The sequence below is a fragment of the Tyto alba genome, unplaced genomic scaffold (genome assembly GCF_018691265.1).
Source record: "Tyto alba isolate M040663 unplaced genomic scaffold, T.alba_DEE_v4.0 Super-Scaffold_22, whole genome shotgun sequence".
In the NCBI taxonomy this organism is placed as follows: Eukaryota; Metazoa; Chordata; class Aves; order Strigiformes; family Tytonidae; genus Tyto; species Tyto alba.
The window spans coordinates 9,326,789-9,345,062 of NW_024881296.1; the positions used below are offsets into that span (position 1 = coordinate 9,326,789).

The following is an 18,274-nucleotide window of genomic DNA, read 5'->3' on the forward strand; positions in this document are numbered from 1 at the left end:
TTTATTTTGGATCTCCTCCTGGCTGACACCTGCAGTGGGCACTGAGTAATGGTCACCTCATGAAGTAGACAGGAAAGCTTCTGTGGACAAGTCCTTAATGAGTGAGGATGTTTTGGGAGTTTTATTTAATAGCATCTAGAATTAAGTGCCATTAGTAAGATGACAGTTGTAGGTGAATTTTTCATAAATGTACATTAAAGGACATGAACAGCAATAGGTGTGTCTGGGTATGTGGTACTGGAAAAATATTAAATTGTGGGATAAAATTAAATTATACTTTCTGCTTTGCACTCCTCCTCAAAACACCACAGATCAAGTCCCAGAGATAATGTGATATTTTCCCTGCTGCCTTTCCTGATGACATTTTAGGGTGCCTTGAATACTAAACTAAATACTAAATACTAAATACAAATACTAAATAAATTCAAAGAGGAATAGACATTAAAGAAAAAAATACATAGAGATTTTAAAACAGAAAACATATTTGAAATCTCCTGTCTTTAGTTGTGACTTATGAAGAGTAATACAGAACACAGTAAAGAAAGCCTTGAGATAACCACTTCTTTCTGATGTAATTTCAGGTTGTGCTTCCTTTGATTGATCAGTATTTTAAAAATCATCGCCTGTATTTCTTATCTGCAGCAAGTAGGCCTCTCAGCAGTGGAGGCCATGCCTCTAATAAAGAGAAAGAAATGGTGACAAGGTAAAATTTAAAATAGTATTAATATGTATGCATATGTGTGTTTGTCTTTGAACAGCAGCTGATTGTTGGAAAGTGAGAAGTGGGAGGCAGAGAAATATTTTTATGTACACGCAAATTAAACTTTTTTCACTTTCTTTTCCTGTTAGGAAAATTCATTGTATAAAATGAAGAGAGGAGTACTGAGTTATGATTATATGGTGTTTTAAAGGTAGCGGTGATGATTTTAGCATGCAGAGAACTGAAATCTAGCATTATGTGCAACAATACATCAGTTGTACAGCCTGTGGCACAATTTTGTATCAGTTTTCACTGTTGGAAATAGATATATACTGAAATAATTATTCCTGCAAAATTTTGTGGTAGACTTAAATGCCAAACTTATAACTGAGTTTCAGTAGGTATCTTCATTACTGTCTACCATATAAAGTAAAAATAAGAGAGTTGCATTCTTTCTGTTTTTTGGTTTTCTAACTGGTAATAACAATCATATGACAGAAATATCCACTTGATCCTTTCTCTGAAATTATAAATTTTTTAGACCATTTCTCTAAGATGTTTTCATTTAATTTCACTTCTGATCGAACTGAAAACCATATTTCCTATTTAGTAAGGTGGACTACAAGCTTCACACAGGACCTACTGCATACTTTTAGTGTACAGGTATCATGGTTGACCTCTTGGCTTGCTATTGGGTACTGAATCATGCAAAGCTGAATTGCTATTCTTCGAGGCTGACAGCCAATTGATAGTCAAAAAGACATGCAGGGTTTGCAAGATTGTCTGAATACTGAGTGAAGTTTCTAGCAACAATACTAAGCATAAGTGAGTAATGTCTGTTTTGACCCTGTGTCATCTCATGGACTAATTTGATCTGGCAGCTTGGCTGAATGTCATTCTTCAAAGAATTAAAAAACTTTGTCAAAATGCATGCATCTAGATAATTTTCCACTCTATGAGCTGCTATTTTCCTGTCTGTAGTGTCCTGAATAACAATATTTTCATAGTTAAATCATTTCTGGAGTATGTCAAACATGGTTATATCAACATACCTGCTGCATAAATTCAGGACTTCTGTACATGTGCTGTCTAGCTGTGTGAGATTCCTGAAAATGTAGCCCAGCAAAAAGATCAGAGCTGCTGCCATACTTAATTTACCTGCCATCCAGGATTGTCAGCTAAAGAGTAAAAAACACATTCAAGGAAACCTTAGATGAATGATAGCTATAACTAGTGCTATTGAGCAGTTCATTTCTTAATTATCAAGATGCAAAGACTGTAGAAACTACATTATATGATCCATTTACTGAAGGGTTGTTTTGGGCCATTTTTTTTTGTGGGTTTTGGTGTTTTTTTTTTCCCCTACAGTAGTGTAGGGAGTTTGCCAAAGCTGAATTTGGGATTTTCTGTTGAGTTTTCCCTTTAGATTTGTCTGAATGCAACTCATATTTAGGGTTTTCTTCAATCTTAGGACAGTTCCTGGCTGCTTGCTTTTCCCAATGAAGATAAGTTTTCATTCATTAAACTACAGAAGAATATAATTTTGGGTACTTGTAATTCAGTGACAGTAACAAGTACAATAACTATTCCATGTTCAGAAGATACATTGAATCCAGATATATTTTGCAGGCAAATATGGGTCACATCTCTTTCTCTTCCTGAAATATGATGGCATTATATTCCATCTCATTTTTAACTAGCCTCTTCGGGATTGGGCTTTTTAAATTTCTCATCCATTACACCATCTTATAAGTCCTTGTTCTACTGCAGTTGTATAAAATTAGTTCTGGACATCAATCTCAGTACTGGCTATTTGGACATTTAAATTTATTTATTTATTTAACCCAAACTAAATACACTGGAGGTAATAGGTTCAGTCTGACTTCATGAAAACATAGCATCTGCTGAATGATACAGTCAGTAGAGTAACATTTGTATGTTAGAAAATGAGATAGACTGTAAGCTGTTTAATATCTTTGTTAGAATAGACACAAGATTTATATGATGCTAACATGCTTCTGTACAGCTTTTCCTGTTGGACTGGGTGAACCAGGATCCTCAGAAAAGAATATGTAGTATATGTCTGCCTCATGGAATAAAAAATAAACTGAGATCCCTGAATATGCACCAACCAGACTAATTTCTAAAACAGTGCAGTTGCTGTTGCTGTAATGGATCACTGTGCACTGGCTAATTAGCTGGATTCAACACCACATTAACCTGGCTGTTATGATTCTGGACATGAATGTTTCCATTTGGCACCATGCTCTTGTCTGTCAATGGAACAGCATGTTCAGATCTCATCCATAAACTGTGCAGACATGCTTCTTGTGTCTTTTGCTTTTAAATCAGGGGTTGATAACTAGCCTGGGTGCCTAATAATTAAGTAGTTTAATAAAATGACGTGATATTGTTCATGACATTTATAGCAGATGAGGGGTTTTGCAGCATAAAAAATAACACCAAAATTGGTGTTGCTCGCAGAGAAAATTCTCAGACTGAACTGGATCATTAAGATTGAGCTAAACCCTCCTAAATCTGGAGGCCAGGTCAATTTGGGAAGGGCAGTGTGCTCCTGCTTCTGTGAATTAACACAAAACTTCATTCTTCATTGTTCTGAACAGTGCACTGCTCATCAGCACAGGAATTCAAACATGTGAAATAAAGTCATTCATCATATCCATTTTTGTTGGATTTTAACCACGTAAGAGGCTATTTCTCATGTTAAGTGTGTTTAAAAAGCAACATATTTGAAAAGAAATTCTTACTGTGTTCAAGATGACAAGATCCAAATTGGACTAGTTAAGCATTTGCCATCAAACACTTCAATTAATCTGATTTCCTTACCTTTTGTTTTCAAATTGTCGGTGGTATCCTGAATAGCACACTGACCACATTTTACTACTTAAGCTTTGATGGTTACTTCCTTGTGGTTATCATATAAGACGCTTTTATATTAATTAGCTTTGCTTTTAATTTTTTTTTTTGTTTCTTTAATTATAATATGTGCTTATTTAACCATGTTTGTTAAGGATATGCACTTAAAAACTCTTTCTTTAGTACTCCGTCTCACATTCTGCTCAGATAAATGATTCTTTCTGCGTGACATCATGTTGCTTTTCCTGCTCATATATCAGCTGTTATTTTTTCTTTCTTCTCCCCCAATCCCTATTTTTTTTCCTTTTCCCTTCTCTTCTCCTTTATTTTTCTTTTGTCTTCAGCCTGTTCTGCAAACTTGGAGTTCTTGTCAGGCATAGGATTTCACTGTTTGGTAAGGAGACCCTTGACAAATACTAGCATGGCCATCACTTGGTTTTCTTTGCCATTTTTGCATTGTGTTACGTGCTGCTTTGTTGCATGCTGCATGGCTGCATGGCTGAAATGCATGGTCTTCACAGACCACTAATCGTTTAGGCTGGTAGATCACAGAATTTATTAGACGGAATAAAAAGCTTTTGTAGTTATCAGTTTGGAGTTTTTTGTTTAGTTTTCCATGTGTCTTAACTAATATCTATCTGGATTTCATTATCCTGACCAAAAATATTGCTGAGTTAATTATAATTACTAATTTGCTATTTTATTCTAAATTGTTTGGGAAGAACAGAGCACCAGAACTGCACATTTGCATTGGAAAGTCATTCAGGAAAATTTATAGTGGGCTGAAATTCTTAATTACATTCTGTGGAATTCTTAAATATTCCCAGATGTGCCTGACTCCACATACGCATGTGTACTACCTTTCTGGTGTTATGTGAATCTAGCAGGAGCTCGGTGTTTGTCTTATGCCATGTGAAAATCACTTAATTGAAGTAAATTTGAAGTCTGTATCAAGTGTATACATTATATGCAATGTGTGGCACGGTCATTTACTCTGTTACAATTTTTTCTTATGCCATGATGATAACATAGTTGAAATAGTACATCCTATGCATATATAGCTTCTATGATGGATGCACTGCAAAATCCAGCATCCGTGAACATACCTAATTGGGTAATTATCTAGCAAATTATAATTTAATTAAGATAACATGCATCTAACTCAATTTCTACATATTTCATTCAATTTGAAGGGAAGGAACTCACTTGCTGCAGCAGTGTGGTGGTTAAAAAGCTTACAGACCGTTATGAAAACCATTAAACTGAGAAGAAAGATCGGAAGTTATTTTGGGATATCGCTTTTAAATATGTTTTGGGATGAGCTGAGTGGATTTGCCTGTAAAACCAAAAGATCATAGGAGGAAAGGAGTTATTTCTGCAGCTGTGTGGCATTGTTGCAGCTTTTTCTGAAGGGTGGAGTATGTCACAAACGTACACATAAACTCTGGTTTATACCCTAGGTTGTTTCTGCAAAGAATGAACTAGATCAGGTATACTATTAAAATTTTGCAAATCTTTTTTGTTATTGTGTGAATTTGTTTTCCTGACTTTTTTTTTCTAAAATGAGTAACAGTTGAAGTTAAAGATCTAAGTCAATGTAACTTCTTCAGTACTAAAGAAAAGATCTTTTCCATTCCACATCTCAGCTTGCCTGTTTTCTGTTGTGTGGCTGGATTCAAGTGGTAGAAGGAGATAAGTCAGATGGGATCAGATTACAGGGATTCACCACGGCTACAGTTTGTTTTTTAACTTTTTTATTAGTGTGCATTAACTAACTGAATACAGAATCTTTATGCCAACACAGAAGTGTACTGTAGTTTTTCCATGAGTTATGACAAGGTCACCATAAGAATCTGGAGCGTGGTCATTTACTATAGATTTACTAACTCAGGTCAAAGTCACTTTACTGTTTGCCTTATCTTGAAACTGAATCACATCATGTTAGAAAACCCAATCAAAAGAATTACACTTACTCCAGCAAAGACAAGATCTATGTAGAAGAGGAGAAACTGCTTGTGAGGACAGCCTCTGAGCCACAGCTGGGGCCTAAAAATCTGTGCATTTTGGAGGCATTTTCAATGAGCAAGAGTTGCTTGATAATAACCTTTGATAATAACCTTTATGGATAGTGGGGAGATTGCTATAACAAATAGAAAAATGCTATATAGTTTTACCATATAGGTGTTTTATATTATTGTGAATTTGAATGGTACTTCTGAAGATACAGCTGCATGTATGAAAGTCGTTAGTAAAAGTCATGCACCTTAAACTGTACACAGAAGTCTTGATAAAATTTGAAATTAAGCGTGCAAGTCTTCCAGAGTGAATTTAGACAGTTAATTGCATTTGATATTTAAGACTGTCACTGAGATTATGGAATTGTAATTCTGCATGGAATTAGTATTCCTTTACACTGTGAAAGTACATTTTGACCCCAGCAATTTACTGTTTGAGAGCTGTAGGTGTGCATCAGTAAAACTGTACTGATCTACTTCCATTATTGTTAGTGGGCTGAATTTGAAAGTTTTTAGTGAATAATTTTGGTGAATTGAACATCTGAATTTATATTTTCTCAGTTTAAAACCCAAATTTATATGACTAGTTTGATTCACTTTTTTTTTTGTAGAGTTTAAATCTCTAGTAAGACGTTCTTTCTATGTGAGATGTAAGTAATTTTTTAAAAAAGCCTTCATAGTGGTAATACAGACCCAAGTAATCTGAAACAAAAATTAGCTTTGTAAGACATCAGACAAGAAAGGCCTAGTTTTGCTCACTCATTTGGGGAAATTTAGAGAAATTAATCACAGCAGTTCCTAAAAAGAAACAGAAGGCATTTTCTGCTTAACAACACTGTGAATTTGTGTGTCCTTCCAGTGGGGCATCCTGGAATCAATATCCATAGCACTTTCACGATACAGCACCAGTTCTTCCCTCCTGATATAATAATACAGCTTTCTAAAATATGTAGGACTGCAGTCTCTGAAATTGATCTGTGACCTCAGGTTGGAAGCAAACTGATTCTTGAGATGTTCAATTTAAAAATTTTTTTTGAGTTTTAACTGTGGCATTTTAAGGCCAAATATTAAAAAATACTGTTTTTTTTCTGTGTTTTGTTTGTCATTTTAGAAACACAGTGAAAATAATTAAATACATGACATCGAACAAAAGAGAGACACAGAATTTTCACTGAAGCTAAAGCTGTCTTTCATAGCAAATTGCATTTTCTAAGATTCTGTAACAAATCCTGCCTGAAGGAGACATTCCAGAAAAGAAGTTTCATGATAATATTGAAAGTCTGATTTTAGTGTTACATGGGTAAAACTGGCCAAACTCTAGTATATCAATCACTTTAGACTGAAGGCTGCTGCAGTCATCGTGGTCACTGAATTCCGCTCTGATATCCCAGTCTGTGGAACCAACCACACTGCAGTATCGGCTACAGGGATGTGCCTAAAGCTTGTTTGTTTTTCAGAATAACTAGATGAATTTCTGACTATTCCATCTGGCTGCATCATACAAAGTGCCTGATTCCTGTTAAATATATGGACCTTGAAATGTGTCTACATGGTGTAGATAGATTGCCAGTGTAAATTTTCAGGGAACTGGAGTGAGCATCTCTATAGGGCGCTGTAGCATACAGCGTATATACACCTGCAGAACGAATGTTAAGATGCTATTTCATGACAGTCTAATCCACAGTCTAAGTCCAAGTCGCCTTGAGTACTTCCCTCCATCACTGCACAGTCCTGCACTCTCTTCTTCATCACCACTTCATCAGAACAGTAAAATAGCAATGAACAAGGATAGGAGCTGACAAAAAACATAATCTTTTGGGGTGTTTTTTTGGTAGGATTTTTGTAGGCCACTTCAGCTTTCTCATCTGTTTGCTGTATCATTGCGTGACTGCCAGTGCAAAGAGCATGGGACTGCCTGGCTAGGGGCAGCCGTGGAAGCTGTGGTTCAGGTTTGTTTAATCTACTGTGGATGAACACCACCACAGTACCTCCTAATTTGATAGCGTAGAACAACATTCTCAGTGCTGCAATAAACCTCCCACTCTTTCCTTGCAATTTATCTTTGAAAATCTCTATTTCACTGACACAGTTGCTAATTTTAGTTGTATGCCTATATTTTCAAGTGAAATAACCACCAGTGACAAAGTACAGTACACTGTATGCAGAGTATTTTCAGAAATTTAAGTTATAGTAAACATTCAATTTACCTTTTTTTTTAAAAAAAAAAAAAAAAAAAAAGAGAAATTAAATGTATAGAGAAGCAGGAAAAGGTATTTTCATTTTTGCTGAGATTCAGATTTTTTCTGAAAAGATAAATACATTATATAAGCTGTGGGTCAAATTTATGTAGCCTAAATCTGTCCTGGATTTAAAAAGTGAATTTAAAGGTGGCTTGTACATGGCAATATCTTGGGATGTACATATGCATACGTGTTGTGTGTAAGTTCTCTTTTTCCATACTTAAGTGTGAAAAAAATAATTGATTCTGGGAGATGCATATTACATCATGGACTGATACTCATATGGGCCACACCTGACCCTGCTATAAATGGCTGGAGCCTATTGGTAACATCAACAAACTAACCTTTTTGATGACATCTCATATAAATATTCTCTTCCTGCAATAGCAGCTTGTGAAAGTTAACAGCTTTTATGTTACTGAAAGGGGGAAGATAAATGTTCAAATAAACTTGAATCAATTAAAGCAAAATTTATAGAACTTAAATGAAAACCAGACAATACACTGCAGCTCTAATTAACCCCACATTTAAATGCTTCCATCTTGACTGCCTCAGCTATTTGATGAGAGATGCTTTACTGCCTCTAGTTACTGCATTTGTGTAAACAAGGCTAAGACAACAAACTGCATGTTTTTCAACTTGAATGTTAAAATTATGCAGAAGTTGAATTGGTCTTCTGCTATGTTATTTACTTGTTCATTAAAACCAGAGATGAAGTTAGCAAAGTGTAGGTATGCTATACAGTATGCTCAGCTTAATTGGTGGATAATTTTCCTCCCTGTTTAGGAAATGATGCAACATCCATAGTCAACTGTCTTCACATACTGGGCCAGACCTTGGATGCGAGGTAATACTGAATATACTTTCTAAAGTATGAAGGAAATCACTGAAGAAAATAATATGCAGTCAGATTTGGGCTACCTGTGTAAGACTACAGAATTTCAAAACCCAAGAAGTTATAGTACTGAATTCCCATTGCATAGTAGGTTAATTACTAGTTTATTATTAGAGTTTGGCAGGACAATATTTGTAGGTTACACTTTCAACTTCAGTTTGGATCAGTGGTGTCCAAGAACTGCTGGTGCTTAGTTCATCTGGTTTTAATCATGTGACTGTCCCAAAACCACAATAATATTAGGAATATTCTATTGTTCTGCTTACACTGTTTAATCAAAAAATTCAGGAGTTAAATGCACATGAAGTGCAGTAAATCTGTCTCATAGAGTGTCTCCATTGCAAAATTAATTCAGGTTCTAATTTGAACAAAACCCATCCCTTTACATCAGTGGTACTTTTAAGTTAAAATGAGCTGCTTAAGCAACTGTGAGGTTTATGAATGGGACAGTCTTGGAATATTGGAGGGTAATGTGTTGCTTTTCATTAACTGTACAGTCAACTATCTGTGCTGATAGTTGACTTTTAGATCTTTGCAGTTGTGAAAAAAACCCATGCTAGTTTAAACTACCTCCATGGTAATTTAAGATAACTTTTTTCACTTTGCATTTACTCTCAAAGAATTGACTAGATTACATGCAGATAGCTCGCCTTCTCAGTATCTTTGTAGTGTCTTAAATGAACAAATTTTACTTTCTGTTTGCTATGGGGTAGAGTCATGATCGTGGTCACTAATATGGCTCAGCTGTTGCATGGTAATCCTTTAGGTTGCAGTATCTTGGGTTTTTTGTCATAATTTGTCCATGCTCTATTCAATCATACAGATGGAATACAGATACAGGTGGAGGTCACCAATTCAGCTCTTGGTGGAGATGTAAAAATAGCTCCAGATGGGGATTAAGGGATTAATGGAGGTCACATGGACATTTGATAATATTGCCATTGAAATTGTGTATTTTCATTCTATAAAACAAGCAAACAAAACAAAGAAACTAGACTGTTATTCAATTTACAAAAGAATTTCACCTGGATTTAATTTGCGCATACCTAAATGGCTACTTTCCTTAAACAGGATCTCTGTAATTGAGCTAGTTAAAACAACTAAGGTAATAATTCTCTTGGATTACATCATTATATAACTGATTATGGTGTTATAGTTACGTAATCAATACATTTATTTACTTCTTTATTTAATTCTAAACAGATTTGGTTGTTTTTACTCATTCCTTTCTGATGCTCTTATTCTGGAGACAGAAATATTACAGTTATGGTTGGGAAGACTCTGAGTTCTAGCTTGAGATAGTTCTTCTCTTCCTAGAGTCATAAATTGCAGACTTACTCATTATTTTACCTTTTTTTTTTTTTCTTTCTCTTCCTCTGAAGGCAAATTAATCACTTAATTTATAAATTTAGAAGGACTTTGTTTTCTCGAGGGGAAAACAGATAAACTATCCTTTTTCTTCTGCAGGATACTTGTGAAACATTTTTACCCTAGGTTGTTCTGCTATGAGAAGATTTTCCAATATGAAAAGAGGAAAGATTTTTCTTCAGTTCTTTATTATCTATTTCATATAAGCCAAGAGTAGGCTTTATTCCATACTTGTCTAATAGAATATTCTTTTTCATTCTTTTTGCATGCTGTATACAGGACTGTGATGAAAACTGGTCTGGAATCTGTTAAAATGGCATTGAGAGCATTTTTGGACAATGCTGCTGAGGATCTGGAGAAAACAATGGAAAATCTTAAGCAAGGCCAGTTTACACACAGCAGAAACCAGCCAAAGGGAGTTACACAAATCATTAATTATACCACAGTTGCTCTCCTGCCAGTGCTATCTTCGTTATTTGAGCATATTGGACAGCACCAGTTTGGGGAAGATTTGATATGTATGTATTATTTAGAAGTGTCATGCCACTAAAATACCTGTAGTGACATGTAATAAGCAATACTAGACTCTTGGTTCTATTAGAGAAAGAAAAGTCCTTTGTAATTTTGACAAAATTGTTATTGATTTAATCAAACATTTGCTGTAATCGACCTAGAACAGTCTGAGGGTTTTAGTGGACTTTGTGTAAATATTAAAGCACATGTGGCTATGATTAGACAGTCAGAAGACTTGATTTTGTTTATTAGTTTACCACAGATTCAGTGTGAGTTTCTTCTTGTGTGAAAGTTACTTTGTAAAAGTTAGTTTTACTTTAATCTGTCTATAAAGGACATTATACTACGAGAATGATGTTATTCTGTCATACATGCACCTTGACTCAGTTTCAGTTAACAGGAAATTTGTGTGGGTGCATCTTAGATCCTAAAGAAGAGTGGAAGGAGCTCATGAAGAATTCAGGCACCGGAGAAGGGAATGTGTATGAGAATCTGTATATGAGATTTCTGTAGAGATTATTACTATGTCAGATGCAGTGTCCTTTATTTTCTCGAATCCAGTCTGCAAGACAAAATTTTTATTTTATATATTTTAGGAACTCCACAGGAATTCTGCTGTCCAGACTGCACTAAGGGAGGCAATTCTGCTCTATCTAGCTAACTCAGTTATGGAAATAACTAAGAGAAGGACCTGGAAGAAAAGAATATCAAATTATATTTTTCTCTTTTTAGAATCTGGAAAAGCATTATTTGAAATAGCACTAAGAAAACTGTTTTTGAAAATTTGGAGTTGTATTGATGGATTTAAATGTGATGATGTGTAAACATCCACTTTTCTCATTAAATTTTTTCTGTGAAATTCAGAAGACTGACAGTATCCAGAAAAAGTAATCTGTGGAGTTCACATACATCACTTGTTCAACATAAACCACTTTTTCAGACATCAACATGTTCATACCTTGTATAATATTTGAACTCTGGTATTCCATGTTTTGGGACTTAATAATTAGCCTTTGATACTTTATCACTTAAATTGATAATCAGTTGTTCTACATACATCACACTGGTGTCAAACACTCAGTTTTTGAATTTGTAAACTGAGAAAGGATAATTAGTTTAAATTATGCCTACTGATTTTGTCTAGAGCATAGTTGGAAAGGCTATTTTTTCTTACACGTAACTTATCTTTACATCTTTTAAGAATAAGATTATCTTATTTGTATTACTTTGATGACAAGCATCTTGACCTGGTTCTTTTACCTGAGAGTATTACTACATGTACAGAGTACTCCATGGTGTGATCGTGTATAGAGGTGGGTCAGTGTACCTGAGATTACTCAGATTATGTAAAAATACTCAACTCCAAGATGATCTAAACAACAATCATGGTATAGTAAAGATTGTAGTCTCTTCTATGCCTTTAAGTCTTACCCTCTTTTACTTTCAGTATTTCATTGCATATTGGGAGAAGATACTAGTGCTGTGGGAGAGACTAGAAAAAATATATATGGAAAGAATGGGGGTGTTGTCCTTCTTGATGCTTCTTAATGCTGTTGTTAGATTATTACTGCAGATTACTTTGGATAAGCATTTTGTCAAATAGACGTTAATGTTATTTTCACATTTTTTTGACTGAAACATTTGAAACTTTCAAAACATGTTTGATGAAGGACTAAAGGATTATTTATTTTTTTAATCTTTTGTCAGTCTGAATTGTAAATTAAGTACATGCTATTAATATGCTGTGTCTAAATTTAAAAAATATAAACTGTGATTAAAATAATTAAATACCCTTTTAACAGGATTGCCTTTCTTTTGCAATGCATTTTATACAGTGGTGTTACATTTGAAAATAGATTTGTTTCATAATATTTTTTTTTCTTTAAACACTTTATTTGATTTGCCATGAAACTTTCTTAGAGTGCTACAGAGAAACTAGAAAAGATTTGTTGAAATATTTTTATAGCTATTAAATTAATAAATTCTCAGATTATGCAATTAGATGTTATACATAAAGAGTTGGTATGCCATTAATTTCAGAAAATTAGTGCAGTAGTGAAATATATTTACTGTCTTATCTGGTAACTTTGTATCAAAGTAAATAGAGGTTTTGAGTAAAAACTATAGCAGTCAGTGGTCAGAAGACTTTCTGTATTTAGAGAATGATTTCTGTGGATTGTCTTTGATAGCTTAATATTACTAATTCAGTTACTGTCAAAAGAAATTTATTTTAATTCTACAGAAATGAATTGCAATGAAAAATCTCTTTAACCCATCATTTTTTCCTTTTCTTTAGTGGAAGATGTTCAGGTCTCCTGCTACAGAATATTGGCCAGTTTATATGCTCTGGGAACCAGCAAGAGTATCTATGTAGAGCGGTAAGAAGAAAAAGTGTTCCTCTATTTTTAATATTTAAGTTTTCATTTAGTTTCACGAGTATGCTGTCCAGAAAGGAAGAGATTGTTGGAAAAATATCTTGAGAGAAAAATGGTTCTCAGATGAAAAGTAGAATGCAGCTGCCTTTATTACAATACACTTAGAATGTTGCATTATAAGTTTGTCAAAATATATTTCTTAATTAAAACAAAACCTGCAAATAAAATTATCTGACTTTACAATAAACAACACCTGATTTGATGTTCAACTGGGGAATTGTAAAAATATGTCATTCAACTCAGCTATTTTTATAATTCTTATGTATGTATCATTTGTCTTGTATATTTCTTTCTCATTACCCTGAATTTAATTTAATTTGTCACTCATACAACACTACTTCTTTTGTAGTTTATTACCCAGGGAAGTGAAGCTTTATAATTGCTTTTTTGTACATCTGTGTCTCTGCTAACTTTCCTCCAAGTTATATTTGATCTGTGTAAATCACATTCAACTTAAAAAATAGAGGTACCTTGATAATTCAGTTCTTAAAACTGAATAGTTGTCCTGTAGTAACTAGCACCATTGTGAGGGAAGTCTGGACAGGACTCATATGTTTCAGATATTGGCAGCAGTAATCTAGGAAGTTCGGTTCATATATCTGTACTCTGTCTCGCAAATCAACCTGTGCATAACTCCAGACCAGCCCCATGACATACCCTTGCTTACTTGGTGGCAGTATCATAGGAAACATTGTGAAGAAAGGTGGGGACCAAAGTTTATAAGTAACAGAATACATGTCTGTGGAAAACTGGATCTCATTAATTTCATAAGGGATATAAAAATAATTGGGTTTGGTATTTGGCAAATAATGATGTGGGGTTTGTAGTTAAGATGAAATATGTCAGTGTAAGTGACAATTTTTGAATATCGTTGTCTGCAGCCATTATTGCAAGTGAAAATCATGTAGCATGCTCTTTGTAGATGTATATGATGGATATATGTTTTGTAGATATGATGAAGACCTAGTGAAAAGGATAAGAAGGAGAAAGGAACAAACAGGATAGACCTAGTGAAAAGGATAAAAAGGAAGAAGGAACAAACAGGATAAACAATGATGGAAGTGAAGTTAGATTTAACAAAATCAAGTTTAATGAGTTAGAACTAGAACAAATATAAGTTCCTAAAATGAGATAAACTATAGACTGAAGATGAGTCTTGTTAAATCACAAGATCAGTTTGGAGGCCTCTCATTTTTACTTGCAAGTTCTTGTGACTCCTGGATTTGTCATCTGTGTGTCTCATCTTCAACAGCTAAGAAATTCTCACATATCTAAAATCTGCTCTGATCAACTGAATTGGAAATTGGAAACAATAGTTTTAAATGTCCTTTGAAGGACCTAAGTGAAATTACAGGGGATCACTTACTTCTTCCCAGATATAGGCTTTCTACAATTTTGACACACTTACAGAATTCTGATTATCAAATAAAATTTGTCATATACTTGAAAAGATTAAAGCAATGTTTTTGTGCAAAACTTTCAGAGTTATTGATCAGCAGAAGTAATTTTCCACTTTCTGAAGAACTTGACTTTCATGCTAGACCAAGGTCTCATTATTTGTATTTCTCAGAAAAAGGAAATTATATCACTCAAATAAAATAAGAGTTGTATTTGGTCTCTTGCTCTATTCAGTAGCTTATTCTTAATTGTAGAGATTATAAAGTCAGTAAAGCTGAGAGGAAAGTAATGAAACACAAGATGTTGTTATGATGCCTTTGGGTTTTCCCTGCATGTTCCTCTTTTTCTCCCAGCTGAGTAGGCCACTTTTGCCATTTTATGTCTTAACATCTTGTTCATATAATAGCAGAGGGTAGCTGGACTGCAATTTCTATTATCTGTTCTTGTGTTGATGATCCTAATAATGTAGTAGCTTATCTCTTTGAGATGAGCTCATCTTAGAATAAAAATGTCTGGTATACAACTACCCTGAGGTGTAATCCATCATCAAAGGTGTGTATACTTAATGATGTTTGTTAATTCACAGGCAACGATCAGCATTAGGAGAATGCTTGGCTGCTTTCTCAGGTGCCTTTCCAGTGGCTTTTTTGGAAACTCATTTGAACAAACATAATATCTACTCAATTTACAATACCAAGAATGCAAGAGACAGAGCAGGTATTTCCAGAAACTCACACGATGGTTATGAAAACACAATTTCACTATAAATGCTGCTTGCCTTAATACATGTATTTTTGCATACATTTTATAGTGCAAGAATTTTCTTGTACACACTTGGTTATATTTCTTTCCTAAAACAATGGACTAAGTCTGGTAAAACTGATTATTTTACATTTCTAAAGATACTGATGTTTTGATTTTGAGATACCATTCTCAAAATAACACTTTGGCATCAATTTATTGAAGAGACTTTGCACATTTTTAGTATCTCAGATATTACATATTTGATGATTAAATTATGTATTCTAATCAATTACTTTAGTTCCTCAGTTTTCATATGCAATATTGGGTCCCTAAAACTTGCAACTGAAGCAAAAAACCTTTGCCTGTATTCAATACATAATACACCCTTAGAAAGTAAATACACTGCAGAGTAGTATGTAAATCAGTTTTTTGAAATACAAGACAGTACAGATACTTTCCAGTAAATTTATGTATGTTTATTTTGCATATACCTTTTTGTTCCATTCTGAAATTCTTGAGGTTTCTGATGGTAAAATGCAGTTGTTGAATAAGGTCATATGCACTACTTATTCCTACAGTAAATAGAAGTTACAATAGACCTGTACAAACTCTGCACATATGCTGAGTGTGAATTATTTCACAGATATGTATAAGTGACCAGGTATAAAATGCCAGTTGATAATGGCATCTGTTTTATAACTTCACCTTTTTTTTAAAAAAAAGGGAGCATACCAGATTAATTCTTCCAAGAACTGTAGTGTTTTATCTTTAAAATGTCAACAGCCATGCTTACTTACTGTATATATTCCAGCTATTTTGATACATCTAGAAGAACACTCAGGTGTATCTTCATTGATTTTTAATAGAAATTTAAATTTATTTTCCAAAATTGCATCAAGCTTTAAGTGGACTCTCTGATGGCTGTGTAAAATATATTTGGGTGAAAACAGAAGAGACTGTTTTTGGAAAAAGACTAGCCTTAGGCTATGTTGGTACAAACATTTGGATTCAGAAATTGCAGGCTAAATTTTCAATATATAGGTATCAGTATATCTTATTGCATTTGTGCTTCAAGATGTTAGACATTCAAGAACTAATAGTTGTGATTACAGATATTTATTTGTAGATGAAAGAAACTGACTCCAAAAATAAAGTCAACTGCAGTGCCTTTTGAGAGGAAGGAACTGGTAATTCAAATAACTTGAAAATAAACACTTGCAATCAGAAACTCACCTCCAGAAGTCAGTTTCTCAGAATATGCTCTACTCATTATGTCAGGCAATGATGTTTTTTCTTCTATTAACATTCCAAGTCTCATCTGGTGTGTTGTTTCAGTGTATCAATTTGTTTCCTCAAGCATATGTTGGAAGAAATTCTGAAATTTAAGATTTATTTTGAATATAGCCAACTGGATCTGATTTCTTTGAATTCATTCTGTAATAATTGTATTGTTGAAGCTTCCATATAGCAATTATTTTTATTATAGAAAGTTTTATTATTGAATTTTGTATACAAACAGCTTATTGCTCAATGGTATGAAAGCATGTGGTTTTTATTGTTGTGTTTGCTGTGTTTTTTTCCTTGAATCAGAGGGCTTAAATGTAAACAGAAAACAAAAATTGTACAGAATAGCAGTTGAAAAGAATTATTTTCCCCCTATGACTTATCTTACTGATTTTTGGATTATTATTTTTTTTCAATAGTTCTCAATTTGCCTAATAGTGTAGAAGAGGTTTGCCCAAATATTCCTTCCTTGGTGAAGCTAATGGAAGAAATTGTGGAACTGGCAGAGTCTGGTATTCGTTACACACAAATGCCACATATCATGGAAGTAATATTGCCTATGCTATGTAGTTACATGTCACACTGGTGGGAGCATGGGCCAGAGAACAACCCTGATAAAGCTGAAATGTGTTGCACAGCCTTGACGTCAGAGCACATGAACACTCTGTTGGGTAACATATTGAAAATCATCTATAACAACCTTGGTATTGATGAAGGAGCCTGGATGAAGAGATTAGCAGGTAAGATGTAAAAATAAACAAACAAGCAAGTATGTGTGTGTATATTCAGAATATACATGTGTGTGTATATATATATGCACACGCTCTGAGTGACTCTGTATTTACCCTGTTAAAGCTGGAGTAGAACATTCGTGTTTATATTATAACAATACAGATCTTGCTGAACCAGAAATATTAAGTATAAAGGAAGAGCTGTGTAAGCAGTATACTTTAATCTCTTAATAAGTGATATAAGAAGTACATAAGACTATTTATTTTTCCCCTGAATATGCACATATGCATTTTGCAGTATATACAATTAAAGGGATATAGTTATTTAGCCCATATTCATTATATAGCAAGTTTCCTTTTCCGGGCATTGCACAGTTCCTTGCTCTTCTGTATGAGTGCTGGTTCCTTAAAGTATTGTTTTGAAGCTGTATATCTAACATATCTATTACAATTAAATTTGGAAATGCATATGTCATTTTAGTAATTGTTACATTAACTTCATTGTGATAACACCTTAAAATTTACTTAAATTCTGTTTATTTCTCAATGTTACAATCTGTAAGGAAAAGTCACTTCAGTGTTTTGAATTCAGTTTTTCAATTAGAATTTCTTATGACTTTTTAGTACTTATTGTAGTAGTAATTTCATTCATGGTAGCAGTCTGGATTCCTAGTCCTTTGAGGGTTAATAATGTAATGCACCCTAAGGATAAGCAGTAGCTGCCTAAAATTCTTTGTGATCCAATGGATATGTTACAAATAGGTTTGCACTAAAGGGCCCAGATGAAGTGCTAATTTACATTAATTTTTATTGGTAGATTTGCAAAAAGCTTGTGCTAACAAGTCTCATATGGCTTGATGATGGTTGAATCAGTCTCATTTCTGTCTACACACAAGCCTTGCAGTGTCCTAATGTGTATAAGTACAGACAGGCGATTTCAGTAGGTTTGCAAATACCTAGAGCTTGCTTTCCAGTTCTACTTCGCTCAAGCTTAAGAACAAGGTTCAAAGGAGGAGCCAGTGACTGAAAAAACTTGTGTGTGCACTATGTAGCTTTGTATGCATCCACCTATAC

At 34.0% G+C, this 18,274-nt stretch overlaps 1 protein-coding gene across 7 annotated transcripts in view; it reads left to right on the forward strand.

Annotated features, from left to right (window-relative positions):
* RYR2 (ryanodine receptor 2) overlaps positions 1-18,274 on the forward strand; it is a 430,624-nt gene that overhangs the window by 328,051 nt on the left and 84,299 nt on the right. For all 7 annotated transcript variants that reach the window (XM_033008863.2, XM_042795831.1, XM_042795834.1 and 4 more), the window contains 7 exons: positions 582-703; positions 3,922-3,971; positions 8,619-8,679; positions 10,375-10,613; positions 12,905-12,986; positions 15,028-15,158; positions 16,889-17,209. In XM_033008863.2, coding sequence (XP_032864754.2) covers positions 582-703; positions 3,922-3,971; positions 8,619-8,679; positions 10,375-10,613; positions 12,905-12,986; positions 15,028-15,158; positions 16,889-17,209 — 1,006 coding nt within the window. The remainder of the gene's footprint in view (positions 1-581; positions 704-3,921; positions 3,972-8,618; positions 8,680-10,374; positions 10,614-12,904; positions 12,987-15,027; positions 15,159-16,888; positions 17,210-18,274) is intronic.